General features: G+C 50.1%; 1 protein-coding gene across 1 annotated transcript in view; it reads right to left on the bottom strand.

The window, feature by feature from the left end:
• The window catches only part of LOC103917957 (tyrosine-protein phosphatase non-receptor type 11-like), a 41,466-nt gene that overhangs the window by 3,028 nt on the left and 12,338 nt on the right, over window positions 1-26,100 (bottom strand). The window contains exons 2-14 of the mRNA XM_009325179.1: window positions 20,468-20,590; window positions 10,266-10,460; window positions 7,269-7,461; window positions 7,041-7,160; window positions 6,618-6,731; window positions 6,094-6,190; window positions 5,420-5,499; window positions 4,550-4,705; window positions 3,037-3,168; window positions 2,657-2,811; window positions 2,195-2,262; window positions 1,147-1,298; window positions 828-928 (exon numbers count right to left, since the gene is read on the bottom strand). Of these exons, the coding sequence (XP_009323454.1) occupies window positions 828-928; window positions 1,147-1,298; window positions 2,195-2,262; window positions 2,657-2,811; window positions 3,037-3,168; window positions 4,550-4,705; window positions 5,420-5,499; window positions 6,094-6,190; window positions 6,618-6,731; window positions 7,041-7,160; window positions 7,269-7,461; window positions 10,266-10,460; window positions 20,468-20,590 (1,686 nt within the window). The remainder of the gene's footprint in view (window positions 1-827; window positions 929-1,146; window positions 1,299-2,194; window positions 2,263-2,656; window positions 2,812-3,036; window positions 3,169-4,549; window positions 4,706-5,419; window positions 5,500-6,093; window positions 6,191-6,617; window positions 6,732-7,040; window positions 7,161-7,268; window positions 7,462-10,265; window positions 10,461-20,467; window positions 20,591-26,100) is intronic.

The following is a 26,100-nucleotide window of genomic DNA, read 5'->3' on the forward strand; positions in this document are numbered from 1 at the left end:
GCACGGCGCGCTGCCGGGCACAGCGGGCAGGAGCCACCAGCACTCCGGCGGCTGCCAAACGCCCAGAGAAGAACGTGTGACATCTCCTTTTGCCCTCTTCTCTTCAGCTGGATTTTTTTGTTCCGCGTGAGCCCAGCAACAGCATTTCTGCCTCCACGTTAACACCCACTCCTCTGCTCCTGCCTAGCCGTCTCTTCTTTCAAAACCGATCCTGCAATTCAAGGTGCCCAAAAGCTCTGATATTATATAACTGACATATGTCCCTACCCACTCACCTTCAACTTATAACCCCCTCTCCATCATTCACTGGTATCCCATTACTTGGGGCAAGAGGGAAAAACATAATTTGGGGTATTTTATCTCTGCTTATGTAAGAAACTCATGCCACTTAGCACATGCTCCCTCTCCACATGGGTGCGAATCCACCCCCCTCTGCTCTCTTCTCATCTTCCTTCAGATTTTGCTGTAAAACTCCCTCAGTGGCAGTAGCACAGTTTCACTCTCTAGCAGATTCTCCAGAGACATTCTCCAGAGCTAAGGATACGGGGCACTACTCACTAAAGGCCAGGATCTATTTCCTCCTCTCCTTTCCAAAGCAGCTGCAAAAGTGTAGCCCATGAGCAAGGTGGGCTGCTACCACCGCTGCTGACAGTGTGGTGGGGTCACCTGTTTATTTTTAGCCATTCCCATATGATAGCCAGCAACTGGTCCGGTTTCAGGTATGGGAGAGGCAGGCTGGCAAAGGATAAATACTGGGGCCTTTGCTCAAGGTGGTCTCCCTACTGCTGCGGAAGTTCTTAGCCCTGGCAGAGAGACGTTCAGCTTACACGGAGTGGGCCCGCGGTGAAGGGGGCTGCCCTTTGGCTCTGCCTTTTTCCATAGGAGAGTAGCCGATATTCAAGTAGTCTCGCTCTTTCCTTTTACTCCTCTGAAAGAGAAAGCAAAGACAATAAAACCCCACTCAAAGCAGATACAGGAGAACGCCTTACAAGATCCCATCTGCCAGCAGGGGAGCAGTGGGTGTGGATTTATTTCCATGTGTTCAGGGCAGTATTTGAGCTCCAGGGAGAAGGTGGGAGTGGAAGTGGTGTTTGGTGTGGGCCAAGTTCTGCCCCTGCTGTTCCAGCCGAGCCAAACAGAACTCACCTGTTCTTCTTCCAACCTCTTCTGCTCAGCCTCAATGTACTGCTGAACAGCCATGTAAACAAACTTGTACTGTGCCTCTGTCTGCACCATGCCCGAACGCTGCCTGCGTACCATCTGGATAGTTTTGGGGATGTCAATATCGCAGTCCAAACCTGATCGAGAGCGAGAAGGTGAGGTTTAGGGAGTGGGAATTAGGTTGAAAAATTATTTTCTTAGGACAACTTTGAAAGCTTTCAGTATCTCGCTGGGCACAGTGTCAGCGAAGCCCTGGAATGTTGTGAAAGGATTTGATGCATCTCTCTGCCCAGGAGATTTTTTAGTTTTTTTTTTCTCCTTGCCAGAGCATCTTGGACTGAGAATGGCTGAGGCAGGGCTGACTTGCTTGGACCAAGGGGAGGGGGAATTAGGTCTGTTCTGTGGCAACTTCCTACAGATCCAGACCTACCACCCGTGCATGGTTTATGAAATAGATACAACCATTGCTGAAGAGGGTCCACCTGCCTCGAGGCTCCCAGACCAGACCCAGAGGTACCGCGGAGAGTTCCATAACAGCTCTAGAATTTCAGGTAAGGGTGAGAGCCCTCCTACACAGAAGAGTTTGGGGGACTTATTTCTAAAAGGGCTACTGGAGTTACACCCTTACTGAACCTGTTTCCCCCCCACCCCACCCTCATTAAAAGAGGGTTTTCCAGGAGACCTTGAAATCCTGGCCCAACTGATGCCAACAAGACGACTCTCCTGTGCCGTGTTGCTGACAGCATCTCCCTTACAAGAGGGCTGTCCATGTGCACACCCATTTGGAGAGGGTTCACATTTCATTACGATAGAGCTCCGTTTCTTGGCCCACAGAAAAATGGGGAACTGGGCACAGCACACGAGCCCTTCTCACCCTGCATTCAGGTTAAGCCTGTGCCAACTGTTGCCCGGACAAGTCAAACCCCGCTGCTGGGAGATCACGCACCCACTGCTTGCACAAGAGCAGGGTTATCCCATAACTGGTCAGAGCAAGGCAAATGGTGAAAGCCATGAGACAGACAGGGAGACATACCTTGCCTGTGAATAATATCCACCAGAATATCTATCACGATGATGGTGCCTGTGCGTCCTATTCCAGCACTGGAAAGAGAAAAGAAAACATCATTGCTGGAAGAAACATTCCCCCGAGTTAGTCAGCTCAGCTCCAACACTCATCTGCATGCCTGGTCCCATCCTGGGCAGATTTGGAACGGCTGCTATAAGACAAGCCCAGCCAAATGCTGACCCTTAGGAGATCAGAGCCTAGCAGGCTGCATCAGAGCTACCAGCTCCAGATCACGCCTGCTCTTCCCTGTGCTATCACCAGTGAGGCTCTGGAGGAGGGCTGTATTTTCCCATGCGTATACTTATATCCCAGTTGCCCATCATCAGCTCGCATGATGACCCAGCTGCAGGTGTAACGAAAAAGAAGAGACACACATTTTTACTACCCATCCCTACTGCAGTGCCCCGCTGACAGCCCACTGGTTCGTACCTGCAGTGCACTATGATCGGCCCTGTGTCTGGAATGCTTCGCTGTGCCCGATTCACTTGGTCCAGAAAGCTCAGAACCCCTCCTGGTTCATTGGGCACCCCGTGATCTGGCCAGCTAAAATACTGATAGTGCTTCACCAGTCTTGGGCGCTCATCCTGCAGGGAGCAGAGACCCGCCACGTAGTCAGAAAACCCCACCTACTAGGAGGCTTCGCCTTCCTTTCTTTTTATCAAAGCTGGGGCAAAGTGGCCCAGAACTTAAACAGTGGGACCATTAAGTAAAAAAAAAAAAAACAAACAGAGAAGCCACGGTTCCCTCCCCGGGAGTTCCAACACCAGCCCTTTCCCGGCACAGTGGGCAGACAGCAGCAAAGGACTCACCCTGTCGGTCCGCAAGATCTCCAGCTCCCGAAGGTAGTAGCCCTGGGCTTCACGCTCGCTCACGTTTCGCACACAGATGCACCCGTACTCCTTGGTGCAACTCTTGTCTGGCCAGTAACGGAAGCATTTGTTCTGCAGCAACATCAGATAGCTGCTCATTAGTCGAGACTGGGGAGCTGGAGGATGAACCCCTGAACACCTTGCTCAGGGATGCTGCTGCCTTCAAAGGGTGTGCAGCCCCGGCGTAGAGCTTTAAAGGAGAGCCATACGCACAGGGCACTTACTTTGAACTGGGGATGTACCAGAAAGGGCCATTCCTTTATGAAGGATGTGATCCCTAGGGGAATCTCCCTCCTCAGCTAGCCCCAGCCTCAGGTAGGCATTGCTTTGCCAAGGGCATAGTCTTGACACACAGCACCTGAGCTGTTGATCTGGTCGTTGCCTAACCCCTGAGTCAAATCTCCATCCCAAGGGGCTACATAGTCTGCCTATACCCCTCCTGTCCTCCAGCCCATCCCCTCTTTGCCACAGTGACTTTGCCAATACAAAAGAAGGCTTGCGAGTGGAGCTATCTTTATCTCATCTCTGCACTAGTCTGCTGCAAGCACAGCCTCCCCCTCATCCCTAGGCGAAACTGCTAGTGCCAATCATAATTAGTTCCTCTCTTTACTAAGGAAGGCTGTTCCAGTAAATGGCTCTGCATGGTATTTCACTGCATTCCTTGGCTCCTACCAACCCACTCCTAGTGAAATGCATATAGGTGGTACACAGGTAGGTTGTATAATTACTTTTGTCCCTCACACAGCCAGCTTGCAATGCGCCCCCCCCCCCAGCTTTCCAGCTTGGCTGTAACAAGCACGACGCTTTCTCTCTCTCTCTCTCTGCCACCTGCAATTCCCCAGAGCCTTGAAGCAAGTCATATGAGGGACACCCCATTAATATTTATGGGGCTGGGGAGACTGGCTGTGCAGAGCAAAGCGGTATGTTTCTTTCATGAAGAAGAGCTAAAGCAACATTACAAGACAGAGGAGAAATTAAATGAAAGCTGGCCAGAGACAACTTAAACACTATTAGGACAAGCAGCTTCCTAGGGGTTATGCTTTGTCACGGTCAGAGCAAAGTTAGGCTCTCTAAATCTACGGAAAATCTCCCAAGCATCCCAGTCCTGTCCAAGCCACTCCTGTGTGGAAAACAACACAGATTTGCAATGGAGTCCATTCTGAAATGAGAGTTTGTCACTTGGATCCCTGTCATTATGGATAAAGACCTGCAATTGTCCAGGCAAGATAATATAGGTAGGTCGACTGCGCAGGATTAATTCATTACTGATTCTGCTGCACATTTTAATACAAGCCCCTAATAACTACCCAGCTTGGTGCACATAGCAGCTGCTGCATCAACCTCTCAGTTTTGAAGGCCTGGCTTTAGAACTAGTTCTTGTATCCAACCAAAGAGGCTGGCACAAGAAGCAGGTAACATTCAGGCTTGGGGACAGCGCCCTGGCAGTGCTCACCCTGCCCCGCTCCACCTCCTTGGTTGTCATGACAATGACGTGACTGTTCTCTTGATACACCATGGCCCAGAAGTCATTCACTGTTGTCTGCAGGCAGCCCTGGGTGGCTATATAGATCTTGCAGTGCTCCGAGTTCCTTCCATCTTCAGGGATGCTCTGAGGAGCAAAGGAGAGGGGGGAAAAAAAGCCAACGACGCTGGAGTGAGGAACTGAGAATTGCTTTAGTGCACCTTTAGCAGCAAAGTCAGGGCACCGTGCCATGCAGGATTTCTGAGCTAGCTGATTTTCCTCTATTCATCAGACCTGTGGACACGAACCGCTCCCATCACGAGCTTCAACAGAGTCGCCAGCAAAATGGTCTGCCTGCCTCCAGGGACCTTTATACTGCTGTAACGCACATTACTGCGCAACAGACTCTTGCCAGCAGGCAGCTGCAGAAATTGCAGGTGGACATGGCTGGAGTGAAGCCACCTTGAAGGTTTCTCAAAGGCTGGTGCTTAAGTGCCAGAGCAGCATTGCTGGAAATACAGCTTCAAGCAGCTCTTAGCTTACAGATGACAATTATAATTTGACCTCAGAGATAATGGTCAATGACAGAGAGTCTGAGTCAGTCCCCTAGGACCTCCTGAACAGGTAAGGAAAGGAGGGGATTGAGATAAACTCTTAGACAGGGGCAAACAGAACATGGTAGAATGATGAGATCCCTTGGGTTACAGTAAAAAAATCCAGTGTTTGGCCTGGAGCCAGTGAAAGATATTGGTCCTGACGGGCCATTCCCCCAAGACTTACACCATTACTGCCCTTACCCACCAGAAACATAGCACTGGGCTGAAGACAGCCCCCACATGGTGTCTTCCCTTTCCCAAGTACCTTGATATAGTTGGCATTGATGTAGTCTGACCCAGGCACGCTCTCATCTACGTCTTGGAGTGCCACCCGTGTGGTATCAACTGAAGGAGAAGAGAGTCCAGAATGAACACAGGAGTGAGTCACACACGCAGGAGCACGGATGGGCTTTGCTGCAGGGCAGTCACAGTGGCTCCCAGCAAGGGCTCCCACAAGGCTCTTGCTATGAAGTCACATGGGTAACTACTGCAAAAGAGGGTGTAAAATGCTCTCCTAATGACAGCAGTAGTCCACACTACCTGTCCCACAGCTATGCTGCCAGTCTAGTAACTTGGATGGATATTAGTGATACGGAGCGTTGCAGGCTGGCCTGAACTCAAGTTTCCCAGTATTTCCTTCGGAGGCTCTAGCTCTGGCTCCATATGACTTTGGAACTACACTTGAGGTCTGAAGCATATCTGGACTCACAGCACAAAGAGAGGAGAGCAATTTACCGGTTGTTTCCCACGCAAAAGGGAAGGACCAGCTTAGAAAGGGGTTTGAGAAGGCCATAAACTAACTGGACCGCTCCACTAGGACAGTGCACACCTCTTTCCAACTCAGCTATGATCAGAAAGCTCTGCAGCATTAACTAGCCCCAGAGAAGGCTGCAGAAATTGTGGTGAAAAAACCCAAATCAGTATTCAGTGTCTCCTTACAGGGAAGGATGTTCTTGTAGCGATTCTTAGCCTTATTCTCTGGTCGCTGTCCCTCCTTCCTGGGGTAGAGGAGCTTGCACTCTTGCTGCTGCAGCATCTGTGGAGCAGAGTACACAAGAACAAACTGTTCTGGGCAGATAAGGAGAGTCAGAGGCAAAGGAAGGGCTCTTTTGACAAGCTGCTTGGCTTCCTAATGCTGAGAAGAGCAGAGGGAGTGCCGGCAGGAAGGCAAAGGGAGCCAAGAAGCAGCTTGATGAGGGAGTTAATGGGGGAGAAGGCACAAATCCCTGCAGGGAACAAAAGGTATGCAGTTCTAGGATGAGGAAGGAGAAACTGCCTCAGACACGAGAAAAAGCAATGAAAAAAAGGACCAGGAAGTAACTCAGTTGAACACGGAAAACAGGGAAAGGAGCAACAGTGTTGAGAAGAGGTCCTCAGTGCTGGAAAACCACGACACTCCCATGCAAATGTGATATTCTTCACCCACAGGCACAAGTGGGACACAGCACAGCAGCATCCTGTACCTCAAACTCTTCCCAGAACCCTTGCTTGGCCTTCTCACTGTGATCTGCCATTTTGTTCAGCTCCTTCACTCTGTTTTCAATATTAGCTGCATTGATGCGCGTGGCATTGAATGGCTGAAAGACAGATGAAGACATAACAGAAATCACTTTCAATAACAGAAAGACAGAGAACTTTCCACTTGAAAAAACAGTTCCCAAATCCCTGATCCTTTGGGGTACTGGCAGGAGTTGGGTCCATTCCTGAGACCTTGAGTGCGGGGCCAGGGACCTCTCTGGCAAGTGTGAGCCTGGACAAGCATGACAAGTAGCCGGCAGGGTATTCTGGGGACAGGGCGTTTCCAAAGAGCAGGGGCAGATCTGTGCACTCCCCCAGGAGTTTGGGCAAGCCCAGAACCAACAAATATGTGCTAGAGCAACTATTACCTGCTTCAGATGAACCACAGCTCCAGATTTCTCCACCATGGGGTTCTTCTTATAGTGCTCTACCAGGTCTGTGAGGGTGTCAAACCTCTCTCCTCCCCCCACGTCATACTTCCCATCTGGCTGCAGGAGAGAACGACGAAACCACCGTGAGACTCGAATGCACAGCTCCCGGCTGGGTCACCCACCCAGCGCCTATGGTAGGGTGAGCAGGGACAGCACGTTTCCCACCTGGTAATGGATCATCACGTGGGTCACGTGTGGTTTCCGGTCTCCAGTCTCCATCTTATCCTCATTTGTCAGCACCGACAATACAAAGTCTCCTGGTTTGCTCTGGCTCTCCCGCACCAGAAAGCTACCTGGTTTTCCCTTCTCTGTCAGGAGCTTCTCCGCCTCCTTGCCAGTGAGGTGCCCATGGTACCACCTTGGGGGAGCAGCAATGGAGAGCAAGGTCAGCTCAGAAACACGCAGAGCATTGCCTTTAGACAAGAGCTACACTCACTGCTGGGGATGGCGTTCACGGGAAACCCATTTCTAGGCTCCCAATCTGACTGCTCTCCCCACTGGCATGACACCGCCTTGAGCTATTTTAGAAACAGTCTCCAGTGACTTTCCTCCAACACTTTGCAACGTCACATCAGTACCTTAGCCTGAGGCTGGAAGTGTCAGGACTCTGCTCAATCCTCAAGCCAAATGTGAAATGGCATCAGTATATTAAACTGCCACGTGATGTATGACAAGCACTGTCATCGAGGGATAGCTTCCGACGAAGCTATGAGAAACATGATTCTGGCAGTTCTTACTTGAAGGTGGCTACGTTTTCCTTTATTTTTTTAATACAGAAGAAAAAGCAGAACACTTGGAGTCAGCAGGCTGCAGTCCCACAGTATCAGGCACAGAGCATGGGCAACACTGACCAGGAACAAGATGCTTTGACGCAGTTTGGGAAGGATTTTCAGAAGGGTCCTCCTAGCTGTAGTTACTGCTGCTCCCCTCCCAGGTCACTAACCTCAGCTCAGGTCCAGCTGAGGGAGAACAGAAGCGCCCTGCACGCTCGCCCGGAGTGGCAACAACCGGGTTCCCCACTGTGCCCAGGAGGCTTCTCCCCCTCCAACCCTGCCCGCAGCCACGTCTCCGGCCAGCGGCGATTACAACGTGCAGAGGTTTGTGCTCAGCTCTTCCCAAGCCTCACTGCGCAGGCATGAGTTGCTCCACCTCTCCGTCTGTGTACATCGTGCATGCACGTGCCCCTGTTTCTCCATCTAATCTCTCATAATCCTTTCTCTTGGTCTGCTGACATACTTACACTGCAGCCCCAGTGAAACGCAGGCTATCTTTTAACCGGCTCGGTCAGAAGCCTGTAGCAGCAGCCTTGCCACAATGCCCTGGGGTTAAGCACAGAATAATCTGCCCGTTCCTGGACATGCCCTCTGCAGCTCAAACCGCAGCACTATTGTGCTAGCTCGGTGCTCTGGCTAGGCAGCTCACCTGGCCTTTGCTGCCCAGCAGCTCAGCAAGGCAGCATGTCTCGCCTACCCGCACAGCAGCTATCCGGGGCAGGCACGCTTCATGGGCTAGCGTTCTGCCACAGCCTTCCGTAGGTACAAATAACAGTTTGGAGTGAAGACGAGTTTCTTTTTGCCTCGGAGCCTTCGATCCCCACGCTCCATCAACACTCGGCCGTGGCTCTGGGCAGATGCCACAGGTCCCACTTTGAAGACGCTGGCTCCTGGCTGGCCAGCCAAGCTGGCTCAAAATAACCTTCCAGGGGCAATGCAATGGCATCACGTCACATCTCAGCAACTTTGTCCCAGACGACAAAGTTTACAGAACAGCAGTCAGTGATGCTGGGCCTTCTGAGTCCCGACTCAGCATGGTGCGAAGGCAGCCATTTCAAGCCTGACTGGGAAGACGTGTGAAGAGCAAGACTCCTTCCTGCGGGCTTGAGAAGGCATTAGGATCACAGGGCTGCACGAGTCGCACTGCTGCAGAGGGCAGAACGGCCCACCTCTGGTGAAGTGCCTCAGCGCTGCTGCTATTCAGGCCCAGGTCTTGGAAACACTGCTACCCTGACGCATTCCGCTATATTCTGACACCGTCGTCATTTCGTATATTTAGAGGACTTGGACCCTTTTCCCCTCTCTTCTCCCTGATGCCACCAGATGTGTGGTCTGGAGCAGAAATCTTTGTGGAGCTTCCTTGCCAAGCCAGACTTTCCTTGGCGGGAGAAGAGGGGGAAACCCAGCTGAAGGGGGTTTCCACTTTTCCAGAGCTTCTGCTAATGTGAGCGGCTGCCCGGCCGCTTTTCACACTGCGATCTGGAAGGAGCAGAGAAACCTCCCTGGCAACAGGGGAGCACGTGAGCCGGAGGGACTTCCCAGCGCCTCGGCCCAGCCGGCTCACATGACAGTGTCGAGGGGAGCGCCTCTGCTCCGTTTCAGGAACCGAGACTAGTCACAGCTTCGCCTTACCCCGGCTGCTAAAGTTAGAGTGATTAGGGGACTGCTTTGGCATCGCCAGCCGCCTGACTAGGCTTTCCCCTTTCCAACCCACCATGTCAGCTGCTGCATGTGACACCGGGGAAACTGAGGGGGAGGAAAAGGAAAAAAGGGGTCACTGGAGTGTCACAGATGAAGGGGAGGAAAGAAGGTCACTAATCAGCGAGTGGAAACATCCTGAAGTAGCCTGAGGCAAGCCGCTTCTCACAGCGAGTCAGCCATCCCCATCCCTGCAAGACAACAGTGTGTTGCTATTGAGATGAACAGCAGTTACAGACTGAGATGGGATGGGGGAAGACTTTTTTCAGGGCATTTCTACCCAGCGTTCTGCAGGCAGACACAAGTCACTTGCACGTGTTCTGTTCCTTTTAAAACCAAAGCTGCGTGCCTCCTGGGATACACCTGCAGGACCCTTTGCAGGTGGACTCATACTGCTCATGTTCCCTGTTGCCCAAAAGCTAGAGAAAGCTTATCAGCACACGCTGACACTGAGCAAGTATCAGTTTCTGGGCCTTGCTAATGTTATCTAGCCAGCTTCTGCACGCAGAGCAGCTAGGGAACCACATCCCAGAGATGTGCAGCTTTTGGGTCACGAAAGCTACATCACACCCAAACACACTCTGTTTCGGGCTCCTTTCCAAACCCAGGCCGGGTGCCGCTGTAGGGTCTGAGCCAGTTGGGAAGACAGCGTCACCACCACCGGGAGAGGCTGTTAGGGAGCGTGGCTTACCTCTCCGAGGTGGGGTCCTGGCAGTTGAGAGGGTACTTCAGCTCGATGACATTGCTGTTCTTCTCCCGCAGCAGCCCCTGCTGCTCAGTGTAGTACTGCACCAGCTCTGCAAGGGTGGCAAACTTCTCACCGCCGTAGAGGTCGTAGTAATCCCCTGTGTTCTGGATCTTAATGTGTGTCACCTCATCGTTTCTTCTGAGGAAGGAAGGCAAACAAGACTGTAAGCATGAGAGAATGGAAACCCAGCACTGGCCTTCAGAGTCCAGAAGCCTCCTGACCACCACCTACCTCTTTAAGCTGCACCATGCACTCTCCGTTCACTCAGATGCCGCTCATGCTGGCCACACTTCTACAGTAGGGCAAGGGATGGATGCTCCTTGGCCAAGGTTACTCAGCCAAGAACTGACTCTGTACCTCACAAGCTCCCAGCCCGCTCTGCTTCCCAGACAACCTCACACAAAGGAGGTGAATAATTCCTCCTCTGCCAGCCCTTCCACTTCCTACACTACTTACCCTCTCAGCTGGATGAGGCTCTGACCTTAACTCTGGTTTACAGTGAATAGTTTTCTATGCACAGGTGTATTCACTATCATCTACTTAATTAAAAAAAAAAAACAAAAAAAACGGAAAAAAATCACCCAAACCAATAATATATTGCCTGGTATTCACAAACCCTATAAACTGTACCGAAAGGGTTAATGCTTTCACCTCTCCAGTGGTGCCCTCCAGGCTCAAGGGAATATGCTGGGTGCCTTTATCAGTCCCTTCCAAGAGCCCCCTCACCCCGGCAAAGCCCAGCCTCCTTCCTCAGAAGGCCACACTAACCTCTGAGAGGCAGGTTAATTGCATTTTAAATGCAGCAGCCCCCCTGAGCCGGGGAGACATAGCTGGAAGCCCGTTGCTTGATGGACGAGCTGGGTCAGAGAGAGATTCGTAAATCTGGGCAAATTTCTTGTTCTTTACCATGCTGAGCTGCTCCCAGCCTCTCTCAATTTGTTGCCAAAGCAACCATGACAGTGAGATGCAGGAGACTCAAGGTGGTATAAGCAGCCTACCAGGTCAGACAGAAAACCCATTTCATGCAGTGGGGAATTAGAAAAGCTACAGTGGTCTGCGCACAAGGTTAAATGGAAGGAAGAGCTGGATCCATGGCAGGGGCTCTGGGGCTCTCAGTAGTGGTTCTGCCCCCGTTTCTCCTATCTTTCTGCAGCCGGGTACAGCCCCCGTTAGCAAGGCAGTGAAAGACCAGATATCTGGATGGTATTGGATATCTAGCCCCAGCTCCACAAAATCATCTCCTGTTTAGTTTTCTTGGGCTGTAGGTACTGTCTACCTCAGAGTCTGGATCCTACCTCTTGATTTCAGGGAGAGGTTAAGATCTGGCCCTCAAATGCAAGCGGTGGCAAAGGGCTCTGTCTGCCTTAGGGCATTCTGGCGCAGCTGCAGGAACACAGCCAGGCTGTGTCAGCTGGATGTGCACGCCAGGGTGTGTGCTAGCCTCATTTCACTGCACTTGTCACTCGCTACGGTTGCCGGTATCATGCTAAGTCTGCACAGGGTTTACAGTGGTGTCATTTTATTTGGATACCTTTGTGCAAATTCCTCTAGTCTAGACAAGCGCTTGGAGCAGCACCAAGGTGGCCGAGTGCTCCGGCAGAGGGGATCCGGCTGCTCTTCCATCCTGCCTCGCACACGCAAGATGGACACCTGGCTCCTCAGGTAAGGTGAGAAACGACCTCCTCCCTGGTACCTCCTCTTGAATACTACATTGAACTACGCACCGCAAGGTCTAATGAAAGTCCACCTTGGAGGACTCTGCTGACTTTGCAATAACGCACTCTCCCAAAAGGCCTGACAGCAGAGGACATCAACTTCTGTGAGCCCGGGGCTTCAATCTGCAGGACTGTGGGATGACTGGTGAAGGGCACACAGAGCACTGTGAGAAGTACCGCAGCCTCTCACAGTGACGGGGTGGTCACTGCCATCCCTGGGATGCGCTCATGTTGCCCAGAGGTGTGGCTGCCTTCATGTAACTACTGCCATGGATTTTGCTATTTCCACATCTCTCAGGGATTTTAACAGCCACGACTTCTGGCACGTGAGGGGCTGGTCGTGTGCCCAAGCAGATTAAATGCCGACCATCCAATGAGCTGTGCTAGAGTACACAGCGGCAGCAGCTCGGCAACGAGACGAGGCCAAGCTGGAGCTTGGCAATGAGATCTCTGTGTGCCAAGCCTTGAAGAGCCCACAGAAACATCAACAGCAGTGTGCTAGCACAGCCACTGTGTGCTCCTCCTCCAGAGCTGCCTTTATTAGAGGCATGACTTATGATTAGATGGCAAGGCTCTTAGCCACATTCAAGCCACAGTCACCACGTGTCACGCGGTTCTCCCTAAAACACTGCCCTGACAGATGGCTGTATTCACATTTATTCCATCCCAGTTGCTAAAGAGGACTTTGTCAATGTAGAATCAGCAATTCCAGTTTGTGCTCACATAGCCCTTCTTGGATGCTTTGTCTGGCATCGAGGTGATTTCCAGTTAGTGCCAATTCAGTGGCAACAACTGAGTGTGAACAGAGACAGCATCCACAGTGTTACCATCATCCCACATTAATAGCAGAACAAAACCAGCAAAAGACTGGCAAACAGGCCCGAGGTGCAAAAATCTGCATCTGGATCCTGAACGGTCACACCACACCGTGACAACAAGGTCTTGGAGACTGAACCCAACCGCCTGTAACACAGGAATCCGATGCGTGGCACCCCTGGGAATTTAGAGAGACACAGCTAGCTAACTCTTCCTGGTACATCTGGTAAGTATAGCTCTGACCTGGCCTGCCACACCAACTCCAGCTGTCCTACGGGCAGAGACTTCAAAGTCTGGCAGTCTAGGATATGAGCAGAACTCACTAGATGGAAATGAAAACTGGCTGTGAAATTCAGATCCCAGCCAGCGCTCCAATGACAATGCCTCTTCTCCGAGAGGGGCTGGCACATGAAGTGCTTCGACCATTCATGCCAGCAGCTGGACACGAAGAGCCTTTGTGCAGCACAGAAGGCAGCAGACCAAACTGTGTTTTTGCCACTTGGCCTGAGGCTCAAAAGCTCCCTTCTTTCCACAGCTGTCTCTCCCCACATCCCAACCCCGCCACAGACCTACAAAGGCTCAGTTCACAAGATCCCCTCCACCCCCAAGGTCTTTGAGCACTTCAGGGGTGAAAAGCAGAGATATAATCAGGGTCCTTTATCCCATGAGCCCTCAAGGTCATGCTAAACACAAAGGGCATTGATCGATCCCTATTTCCTTCCCATTTTCTTCTCTTAAAGCTTGCGTCACCTCTGCAGCTCCAAACTGGGCAGCAGAATTGGACTGCACAGTAGCAGCATCCATTAAACCGTGCCCTCGACATGCTGACTGGTGAAATAAAGCACAAAGGAGATGCCCAAAGTACTCAGCTACCCTGTGCCGGAGGGCACGGCTACTTCTGCCTAACAGACACACAGCTCTCATACAGGGTTGCAGCACTGTTTAATAGCAGATGCCAACTTTTTTGGCAGCTTCAGAGTCAGTAATCAGACAAGCGAGAGTTGCCTCCATTCCAAGCTAAGCTTCTTTACACTATCAGCACAACTCCTTAGCTAGATATCCAGGAGGGTTTCTTGGTCCAAAATATTCCAACTTGTGAATCTGTGTCCATGCTGCAGTGACCACCAGTGTAGATGCAGTCTGCTCTTCTTCGCAATAGAGCACAGTCAATGAGAAGAGGACCCGCAAAAAACCCAGACAGACCCTTTTTTGCCACTGAAGGCAGAAGAGCCACTTTAAATCTCAGAAATACATTCACCAGAAGTCTTTTATGGTCATGTGCTTCTCCTGCCTGTGTCAGACAGAGAAAGCCTAGAACTTCACAGCATGCACATATGACCCCTCTGACAAGCTGCAAAAAGCAACCCAAAACCCCCCGAAGTCTCTCTATGGAAAAACAAGAAGAACCTCCCACAGGGTTTAGAAACTTCACTGAATGTTTGCTTTCAATTAAATGATAGTTTGGGCTCTCAGAGAAAACTCACTATCCACTAATACAACACAACAGAACCAACTGACATTTGCATGCAATTTCAAATATACAATCAAGTGAATTCTAGACATTAGGTATGGGTTTCAAATTCTCATACCCGATTCCTAGGAAGAAGCAGTTCAGCTGTCTTGCCTGAGCTCTCACCTTACTGCTCACTTTAGGTGTTAGGAGCTCCAGAAGGTGCTTACAGGAGACCAAGGACATCCAGGTACTCAGTGAACTCCCCCATTGGCACTGTTTCCCTATAGGGCATTTATGCTTTTTGCATTCCTGAAGGTGCTTCCTGCTCCAAAGAGACCCAGCCTTTTGCCCTGGGAAGGGATGTGAAGCACAGACCATTTGCCAACTGGCTGCCGTCAAAAGGAGGCTTTCAACACACTCCTCTGCCTTCCCAAACTTGTAAATAGCAGCAAACATGAGCGCAAGTAAGCCAAGGGTATCCATCTGTTAGTATTACATCTCTAACTGAACGATGTGCTTCCAAATAAATTCAAGCCACCCCAGGACAAAAGTAAGACATTGTTGTCAGAGGAGAACATGCTTTCTTAAGGGAAGAAGGGTCTTGTGATAAAAGCACTTAGCCAAGATTTGATGATCTGATGTTCAGCACCTTCTCAGAGGCTCTCAAGATGACTCTGGGCCCATCATCTGTTTCCTTGTAACATGAAGACAGTGCTTCCCTGAGTTGGCCGGACTACCTGGGAAGAAGCAGAATCAGGCGTACCTCTCACCGAATATTTGTGTAGGCCTGGATTACAGGGCCTTAACAGGTAGGTGCTATTATGATGAGACAACAAGGCCAACTGTTTTAGAAAAGAGCCTCTTTCAAGCCTCCATCCATTCTTCTCCAGACCCAATTTTCTTCCTGTGCTGCATCTGTATTGTCTGCAGGCAGCAACTCAACCAGTGTAACACACCTGTAGTATTGATATACTCCTTTTCACAGAGTACGTATTCTGCGGGACATAAAATCTTCCTTCTTGATTCCATGTCTTAACCTGTACCCAGAGTGTATTTGTACACGCCTTCTGGGGGAAAAAAAAAAGTCCAATTAAATATAGGAATGCTCAATGGAAGTGTTAATAGGGAAACCACTCTGGGAGACTGTAGCTCTAACAAGATTTTGTTACCCAGAAGCACTTTGTACTGTATCCCATGAACAAGGATAAGATCCGTTCCCGTAAAACGTGACGCAGCTACCAAGTTAACAGGGTCTCCAACGTATGGTTCTTAACTGTCTTGGCATTGCATTACTGTCGTGGCCACAGGCCAAGCACCACTTAGGCAAACTTTCAACATGCCTTTTCCTTTTGTTCAAGCTATTTACCCAGACCGGGCCAAATCTGTAAGAAGCTGTTCACTTTCTTCAGAAGTGATTCTAAATACTCGGTCTTCTGAAAACATGCTCTGGCAGATCCCGGCACGCACTGAAAGCTGGAAACATGGGGCATTTCCTGCATGGCCTCCCATATTTCTCTCCCAACAGCCCTCACTTTCAAAAGGAGGTCTATTTTCTTAAGAATCACGATTAAAATTTGGAAGACTCAATATCAAAAGCAAACCCAGTACCAGGTCCTTCTAGGAAGTGAGACATGACATAACATACAAGAAAGGCAAGGAAGCCTTTGTAACAGCCACTCATCAGAACTGCAACAGGCAAATCAACTCTACTTGCATCCTCCAAAAATCCCCTAACTAGCAGGCTCTGCTCCCACCATCCAGAACAGCTTCCACAGCTCTCCTGCAAGCCCAGCTCCAGTTTACAGCCCCTTCCAGGCTCAGAAGCTGAGGCATTCCTCCAAACAGCCCCCTTCACCGCAGGTTTTGTGAGCCACTCTGAAGAAAGCATGAAGTGTTGGAGTGCCGTCATTACCTTTGGCAACCGCTAGCGCTCATAACCTGCAGGAGCCACTCCCTGCAATGAGGAATACCACCCACATCAAGTGACCCGCTGATACAGAGCTGTCGTATTGCCTGGGTTGAGGCAACACTGAAATACCTGCAGAGAGCAGCGCTGCAGCAACTGCATGGAACAAGACAGCTCACATATAGATGCACAAGATATCACTACAGCCTTACTCAGAATGACTCTCCATCATCATTATACTTCAGCTGGAGTTGCCAGACCACTTTCCTCCCGTTGATGTGCTCCACGTATTTGCTGAAGTGCCCGAAGAATAAGATGAGCCAATAAATCCCTGGAATCCCTGGAAGTATTTAAAAGACATGTAGATGCAGCACTTAGGGACACGGTTTAGTGGACATGGTGGTGTTGGGTTGACGGTTGGACTCGATGATCTCAGAGGTCTTTTCCAACCTTAATGATTCTACGATTCTGTGAAATCCAAATTCAGTATCTAGTACTGATGAACCACCAGCACACCAAACAAAGACTTCTCAGAAACACAGCCCTCTTGGCACTGGACTACGGCAAGTGTGTCTGGTCCGCTGGGTCGAACAAGCTCTTGAACTTATCTGCAGAGACATCCCAAGAAGGAGTATGTTTCAGAAGAGGAAGGGCTGATGAGAGGAGCCAGGTTTGGCCAATTACAAGCTGCCAGCAGTTTGGACTCCGAGCTGAGGATTTTTTGAAGAGTTTTTTCTATTATTTTAAGACCAGGACAAACATCATCCATTCATTAACCGTATCATGTCCTCTCCACGTGGCTTGCCTCTTTCTCTTAAGAGCTGAAAAAACAAAGCCCTGTGAAGACTTGTTGCTGTAATGGTAAAGGCTGAAAGAGTGCACCGAGGTAAAGAAAGAAAGGGAAAGCAGCCACAGAGTTTCATGGAAACCCTCTCGTAACTTCTGCAATATTATTTCCTACCCTCTCTTCAGGGACACATATCTGGATACACACCAGCACACGGCCACTTGGTGTGTGGTCTGGTCAGCCAAAACTCCATTGCCTGCTTTCTTTTCAGCCCACATCCTCTCTGTAATTAAAAGGAGCTGCCTTTCCCCTCACTGGCTTTCAAAAACCCTTGATGAAGCTGAAGGGGGGTTGAAAGAAGGAGGAAGAGGTTTTGATTGTTTTTCTAAGGTACTTTCTCGCACTGACACTTCCATTTTAGGTACTTTTTCAAAGATATCTGTATTGTTCCCTTTGAAAACCTTTTATTTCTCAGAAAGGAAAAAAATATATAGACCTGTCCAGTTCAGAGATTAAAAAAAAAAAAAAAGCTCTGTCAGGATATAATTCTAGGTGAGAATAATAACTCATTGTTCCAGCTGCGTGTGTGTGTAATGTAACAGGGAAAGGGGAAAAACATAGCGGGAAGACAGCTGCCCAAGTTTTCAGCTTTCACAGCACATAAAGCTACTCATTCCATACTCTTTTTGGTGTTGCAGCTCTAATTCCCAAGAACATTTATGCACATGTTTTGGGGCCATCATCAGTGGGAAAAGAGCATATCACTCAGACGAAGTATAAGCAAGACTGGTCTACCTAACCAGTGACCACGTCCAAGCAAATTTTCCATACCCGAGACTATAGGACAACCCTCGCCTCAAGTCATGGAATTGAGATGGGATGAGCCAGGAAGGAGCAAGAACTTACAGGTAAAAGTAGTCAATGGAAGAATTCTTTCTTTCCTCGTCTTCAATTCGCGATGCCTCAAAGCCCAACACGTTGCCTCTAAGCTTGTGTGTCATGTTTAATGTGCTTTCCTGGAAACATGGTATGTGTCACAGCTTTGGTTTACTCAGAACTGTGAGAGTTGGTCAGACTTTCCACTCAGTTACAATCTGTCAGTGGGCTGTGGGGGTACTGTTCAATACTATGATATTAAGGCATGCTGTATTGCTCCGCTCTTAACTTGCATCTCATTACCGCAGGACACCGTTCATGCATTAAGGGCGTTAATTGGCTCGATCTTCTGGCCAAAGCAATACTGTTATTAAACATTTCCTGCAGTGTAAAGGTCTCTCTGCAGTAGGAAGTGGTCCAAACCCCCTCCGATAATCTGACACTCTCTTCTTCCCCCCTCTCTGTTTTCTGCCATAGAGAAAGCAGAAAGGAGGAAAGAAAGAATAGCAATAATAAAACTGCTCTGGGACTCCATAGCCAGCCGTAGCTGTTCCACGGGAGGCCAAGCTTTTATCCACTCAGTCTCAACACGTGCCACAGCTGGAAGAGGGGAGGCAATGGACCAGCACAGGTGGAAGGCAACAAACCGCAATGGCAGAAACACACGTGGCCTTTGGCTGAGGCACAGGGACAGAGCTAAGGGAAGAAAACTCTGCAAACTTGTGGACTGACTCCACAGCACAAGGCACAAGTGCAGTAATGCAGGTGTGGGAATTGGCTCTCCCGACAAAGCAATTTACCCTGCTATTTCAGGGTAATTATGCTGCTAGCTGGGTATCTTTCCACATCAGGACACTGTTGCACAGCCATAACCTGCATCTGCTTGCACACTGCCTGGCTAAGCAGGTGCTGTCAGTACTTCACTTTACGATCAGACAACACCCCGACTCACAAAATTACATGAAAAGAGACACTAAGCTCACATGAAGATAACCCCCCTTTTCACACGTATTCCCTTGCTGCCATAGCTTGCTCAAGGCAGCTCTCTGTGACTGGGTTTATTTTCCACTCTAATTAGAAGCACTTCCTGCCTCTCTCATTAACTCACAGCCACTTCTGATCGCAAGATTACTGGGGAGCCAGTGAAGTCAGATCCAAACGCTCCCCACCCAGCCCAAGGCGCAGAAGCAGCTGGACTTTCTCCCTTCCGCTGTGTTGCTCCACAGCGCGAGGAGCTGTGGTCAGTCAGAGCCGTCCGAGAGGCAAAGGGTGGGACTGCTGGGTTGTATTCCCCAACACAAAAGGAAGCATTTAAAAAAAATAAGGCAGCTGCAAACCCTCCCTCTTGCCAAGCTAAGAAACGACTGCACTTGGCAGAAAGGAGTGGCAGGTTCAAGTCCAGTGACAACTGCAAGGGGGGGAAAAAATAAGGCGAAGAAGGGTTTCGTCTGAGCGGTTAAGGCAACAAGGAGAGGGTAAAGTCTCGCCGGAGCCAGTCGGCATTGCCACGCTGCTCTGAACGGGCAGCAGCTCCGGCAGCACCTGGCTGTGGGGGGAGAGGTGCGCGGGGAGGGACCGAGGCTCAAACCACGCCGGCGTTGCTCACGTCCTGCTCGATGGCAGTGCCCTGCCAGGTGGAAACGCTCTGTCCATGCCGTCGTTTGCACAAAGTTTCTCTAAACCCAGTGTTGGTCAAAGGATTTATAAACTCACTGGCGTTTCCTAAACAAAATGAGGGCTGTTTAAATTAAACAGAAGCCACCACAAAAAAAGAGGTCTGTGTTACAAGTGCCTGGGGAAACCTTTGCTGAGCTATTTCCCCTGCTGGATGGCGCTCATGGAAGGTTCATGCCTTGAACCCACAACCTGCTCCTTTCATCTCAGGGACCGGCTGGGTCAATGGTGTCAACTCTTTGCCTCTTCCCTTTAGTTCACCTTCAGAGAGTTCCACCCCGTGCATCTGCTCCACCGCGTCATAAGGGTGGACTTACATTCACAAAGTCCATCGGCAAAAGTGCAGCTTTCCTCGCTGCAATTGCCTTGGTCCCAAAGAAGACAAGAGCACTTTAAAGGTGGTGCACATGATACTGTCTGGGAACACAGCCACTGTGAGGCTGGTCAGCAAGGTCACTCTCTTACAGAGGTGCTCCTGGGGTCCCTCACAGACACAGAAAACAAGTCTCTCCCAAAGGCAGCTACATTAAGTTCCTTTGAAATTGGAGTGAGATGATTCATCCCTGCTGGGATTGAACATGCTCTCCGCAGAAACGTAAATGGGCTCGTTATCTTCCCTCCTCTGGCAACAATTGCTCCAGAAACACACGCCACAAGCACAGAGCCAACCCCGGCAGGACAGGGGCACGTGCAACCCACAGGGATGAACAAACCGGGGGAAAGTAGCGCGTGGCTTTTAGCACGGCCTCTGCAGCAACGGGGAGAGTTCAGTGACCCTTTAACTTCAAGTGGTACCACAGAGAGGTCATCTCTGTGCAGCGCCTCTCCCCTTGCACATACGTTAATCAGAGCAGGGTGTGCTGGAGAGGTCGAGACAGCCCCTTTTCCTCCAGTCCTCCTCTGCTGCTGTCTGCTTACCTGACAGAGAGAGTGAAATCTCCTGGGTTGCTCTTACTGGGTCGAGCCAGAAAGCTGCCATGGACACCCCTGGTCAGGAGCAGCTTCTCTGCCTCAATTCCGCTGATGTTGGGATGAAACCACCTGCAAAATGCAAACGTGACATGTGAAACGGTAATTAGCCTGAGCCTGCCCTGACTGCCTTCTCTGCTGCCCAAGGGCAGACACTATCTTCCTACCTGCGAGGCAGGCACAGAGCCCCAATCCTACCTAGCAGCACACCCGCCTTCCACCCCACCACGTTGCAGCAACAGCTTTCACTCAGAAAAGCCCTCCGTTCAGATGTTACCACGGAGAAAGTCTTCTCAGACATCCAACAAGAGAGGTCTCTTTCCCAAAGGACTTGGTCCTCCTCTCCCTCAGCTCAGGCAAAAGCAAGAGCCCTGCGCGCCTTCTGCGGCACGGACAGGAGATTCCCTCTCTGGAGGAAATCACTGGCTGCGAAAATAGTTTTGACTTTTCTGGCTCCAGGTCTGATCCTGGCCGGCTGCTTCCCACCCAGCACTTACCAAGCTCATACCCTCTGAGCTGTCATGTTGCTGGCAAATGAACCGGGCCCAAGAAAAGACCTGCATCCCTGAGGGCACTTAAGGCATTTCTTTAAGGGCTTCCCGGCATGCCTCACGACAGAAAAACAGAAAAAGCTCCAATATCAAGAGCACTAAACCTCTTGTTCTCCCCAGCAAGAACACAAGCCTCAGGCCTTTGTCTCTCCCATTTAAAGTCTGTTACAAAGAGGGGATGCTCAGAGCTGGAGAGACGAAAGGCTTTCCTTTGAGACTCTGTCCGGGAAGGAAAGGCACGCTCTGGTCTGCAGTACACTGCGGCAGCAATAAGAAATCCTCTCGTAGCCTAAGGGCTTAAGTGTTGGTGCAAACACAACGGCAAGTCCATGTTCCAGGATCTCCCTCTTTGCCCAGTCCCCAGAAAATAGCTAGGGCTGGAGCAGACTTGTTAAGACAGCTTTGACTCTTCAGCTTAAGGTGAAGCAGCTAATTTTAAGTCTCATTAGTCATAGCTCAAGCTGTGGTGCCGCAGCCGCCTTTCCCGAGAGCACAGAGGAGAAGGACCCAAACCGCACAACTGCTGTGTCAAAAGCCAAGTTCTCCACACAGGGCCGGCGCACAAGCCAGGGAAGCAGCAGCAAAGGAGACGCCGCTTTGCACGCTGCTGGAAAGCAACAGCGCAGTTGGCGTACACACCTACCAGGACATACTAGAAAAGGAAAAGAGAGACAGCTTACCCTAAGGGGAAAAAATGTTTCATCATATTGTGTGCTACTTTAACGTAATCTTTGTATTTTAAGTGTCATCAAACCACCTACTGACCTCATTTCTGACGCTATCATTCTTGATCAAGTTTCCTTGATGGAATCGCAAGAACTGGTGTTTCCCAGGCTTTAATGTGTACTAAATATGCATACTAGACCAATGATTTCCCATGTGGCACCAGTTTTATGGCTCAATTTTTCAGAAACCACTGAAAATCCACTTCCTAAATGCCAGGCTCTTTTGGGTAATCTCACGAGTCACACAAAGAGCACCCCAAACTGCGAGTCACTCAATTCTGAAAGTATTGCTCAGTTTTAGATCATGCTCCAGCAGACATTTCTGCATGGGACTGCTGTAATATTTTTCATGAGCAAAGAGGAGAAGATGAGCCACAGCTAACACCGTATGATAACAAAGCTAGCTTATTGAGTGTTTCTGAGCAGCACCAACTGCAAGAGAACAGGCTGCACGCTCAAAACTCCCTTCAGAGTAAAGGACGATGCTGTAAGAGTTCCTGCATAGGCGGACAGGTCTGCGGCACCGCTCTGAACCAAACGACTCAAAACTGCAACACTAAGTTTTCCAAGCAAAGTGAAATGCGGGTTCTCGGGAGGAGCGTATCTGGAAACATTTAGTAAGCTAGTTGCTTGCATACAGCTGTCTGTGGATCGGACTAGCTAACACACTGTCCCCTCAAAGGGTTTGCAAGTTTATCTCATCTCGATTGCTGCAGAGAAATGCATAACCTAGCATCTCGCTGAGTGCCTGTGTTAGGAAATACACCCAAAGACTAAACCTACAAACATAAGCACACGCACGCTCATCAGAGTGTGTTTGTCTCCGAGATACACATAGAAAAGGTCAAGAAATGTCACCATCTCCTCCACGATTTGGGATTTCCTCCCTCCCACCACAAGCCAAACAGTTTTGATTAAAGATCCTTGAATTCTGGAGGAGGAGAGGTCTATTAGGGAAGGGCCGTGGAAACAGATGGTAAACAGGAATCCCAGCCGTTTCCAAGCCTTCTATTCCTGACATCACAAGAGTGACACCCTTTCATAAATCCACCATCTGCAGGGCCAGCACTTAACTGTGCCGCAAAACTGCTACTGGCATAGGAATGAACGCCTCTAACGGAGCCTAATGGAGCTCAGGGACAACGCAAAGCTGCCAAAGGCCACACATAACGTTTCCACCGAATGCCTAATGGCAACAAAACCAGCACAATATTGCTAGCCAGAACACAGTAGGAAAAACCTAAGGAAACACCTCTGGTAAAACGGTGGGATGAGAGCTCTCGAAGGCACGTACCCATAGCCGCGAGCACGCCCCGGTTCTGAGAACATCCCAGTCAGTGTGACAGCAGTGTCCTCACAAGGAATCACACACCCCCACGCATCCCCTCGTCCCCCTATCACTCAAGGCTCCCATGTAAACACTTGCCCTGGGATGCAGCACCTCGGCCGGAGCCAGACCTGTGTGATGCTGAGGACGGACAACTTTGCGTAGGTTGCCAGTGTCAGGAAGAGGGCGGAGGTGCTGGGGCTGTAAATCCTCCGGCATCCGCGGCACTGGGCTCCCACGAGGAGGAAGGCAACAGAAACAAAAGGACCTTATGTCCCACATCCCCTCCGAGTGGACGGATGGGCGCTTGGGAAGGGAGGACCATAACCATTTTCTTTTTCCACCACCCCAGCTGTTGACCACAGCTACAAAATCGATTCGCATCAGTCCCTTTTCAGCATCTTTTTCCTAGTGAAATACTGAGAGGGAATAGCAGGGGTCACTTACAAACTCTCTGCAAACACTCAAGAGTAGGACAGCACTGCATAAAAAGAGACGGGGAAGGAGTATATTGGGGGCAAATTTGGGGCTCTATCAACTTTGATGTTGTCTTTGTGTCACTAAACAGAAACCTAAATGCTAAACACCCTTTCCCTTGATGACTCCCACTGCTTGGACAGGAATCAATTCATACACACATGCACAGACCACTTGTTATTTAGCTTGCAAGAAGCATAAACAATGAGCTGAGGAGAAAACCTTTGCAGCCCTCACAAACAGAAGAGGGACAAAGGAAATTTCCAAATTCAGCAGCAAAAAAAAAGAAGAAAGGAAAAAAAAGGGAAAAAGCCCTCTGCAAGCATAGGCACCTCTCCCGTGGATTTCCGGAACAAAGAAAACCTCCTTGCACTGCTCGTCTTCGGAGGGCTGTGTATGGACGGGAACGTATTGCTCGGCACTGACTCCCACAGGCCACCTTCTTGAGGCAGGGAAGACACTACAGGCCTGTGGCACGAAAGGGGTATTTTCAAATTCAAGGTCATCTCCATTTGGGAATTCCGGTCCTGAAATTGAGCGCTTGCTCGCCTCAGGATTTACTGCCTGGACTATGTGGGAATTTGCAAAAACGAGGTTTGTTGCAGCGCGCATCCTCAATCCCTCCTGCAGCTCAGAGAGCTACAAATGGCTCAAACCCACCTCTCGCACTCACGGGATATTCTGGCACACCTATTTCCAGGTCCCAGCTCACTCCCTGTTCCTGTAAACAGCGGAATAAAAAACATCAGCAAAACCAGCCAAAACAGAACTTAAGGCTCTTTGGCTCGTGAAGGTCGTCCCATCCTACACAGTGTACACCAAGAGCCTGCCCGCCCTGAAGCTCTCTGCCGCTTCATCCTGCGGGTGAAGGCACAACTGCCAAGGCCACTACATAGCCTGAGGTGCTTTTATCAACACAGCTTGTTTTTCTCCTGACCTGGAGTAAGCTGTACTTGCAGACAGCATCTTTAGAGCTGTTTTTCATTATGGTTTTTACTGGAGTACATTTGTTGGTAAGCAAAACCAACCCACAACAGAGCAGACGAGAAGAAAGCACCAACCCACACATCTCTCACTAAATGGCAATACTAAAACCTGCAAACAGCCTTAGACAGTCCCACAGACTGCAAGCTCTAGCCGTGCATCGGGGGAGCAAGCACCACTCACTTGCAGGCGAACCCGGGGCTTCGAGTCAGACCTTTTGGACTCACAGATTATTTATAGGAAGATCTGTAATATTCTGAGGAGGGAAACAAATAAAGAGAACCCAAACTAGATCCCCAGCATAGGGGGGAAAAAAAGCATTATTAATATCACACCGTCGTTTTGATGTCAGCAAATGACAAGCATTATTGTGCAGTCGGTCATCCAGGCAACCGCTCAATTGTTAGCGCTTTCTGCAAAACTGAGTCACCCCTAAAGAATTGCTCTAAATAAGAGTGGGGATCTAACTTCTCATCTCTACCGCTACAAGTAAATATACACTGTCTACTTCAGGCAATACTGCTTTCCTGCAGAGAAATGCATTTCCCTTCCATCGTTCAACCCATCTAAAAATCAAACTTAAATTAAAAAGCCACCCGCAAGCGCCTTTCAGGAACCAAAGGCAACAACCAAAGCTACATGAAGAAATTTTTTAAAATAAACAGAGAGAAAACGGAGAGACTTGCAGGCAGCGCTCAGTCCCCAACACAGACTAACAGAAAGATATTGCTTGGGCTGCGGGAGGGAAAGGGGGTACGATTTGCTCAGAACGGGAACCGACCCCGCGAGGCGGGAGAGGGCTCTCTGTAGGGTTCAGGCCGGGCTGAGCAGTGCACCAGAGCACGGCACGTTCAGAAGCAGAAAGGTCCGACAGCCACGAGAACGCCAGAAAGCCCGTTGTGAGAAACCCGGCATGACTGCGGGTGCCGTGGGGGTGGTAGTCACTGACGTGGCGTGCCCTCAACACCACTTTCCTTGCGGGGAGTGCCTCAGAACACCAGCTCCGGCACTTAGCTCCTCACGCTGCATCAGCTCTTCACCGGCTCTCGCACCCCTACAGCTGGTCTTTGTCGAACGGCTCCCCCCGGCCACGAAAGCCTCGTGGCCCCATTCGAGCGCTCACTGGCCAGCGCGAGCAAATCTGGGCACAGGTCAGGCAAAGGCAGATCCGTTTCTCCAGCTGGGATTTACCCGCTTACACAAAAGGGCAAACCTTAAGTAGATGCCAGCCGTCCCCCACCCATGCGCTACGATAAAAGCTGACCCATGCAACGGCTACAGATCCTTCCTGACCTTGTGGGCACCAAAATAAGCAACGGTGGTGGCACAGCTCCCCAGGCCCAGGTAAATCAGATACAAGGACCTCTGGCTTCAAAACAGGCCCTTGGGAGGGAGCAACGCTCCAGCAGAAGCTCTGGAAAAGGAAACCTTTCTCCGTGTTAAAACTTATCAAAGAATTTCTCTCTAATTACTAAAGAGTCGTCTTTTCCATACAGTGTTACTCATTTCTTCCCTAAC

This window comes from Pygoscelis adeliae, unplaced genomic scaffold (assembly GCF_000699105.1).
Source record: "Pygoscelis adeliae isolate BGI_AS28 unplaced genomic scaffold, ASM69910v1 Scaffold36, whole genome shotgun sequence".
Classification (NCBI taxonomy): domain Eukaryota; kingdom Metazoa; phylum Chordata; class Aves; order Sphenisciformes; family Spheniscidae; genus Pygoscelis; species Pygoscelis adeliae.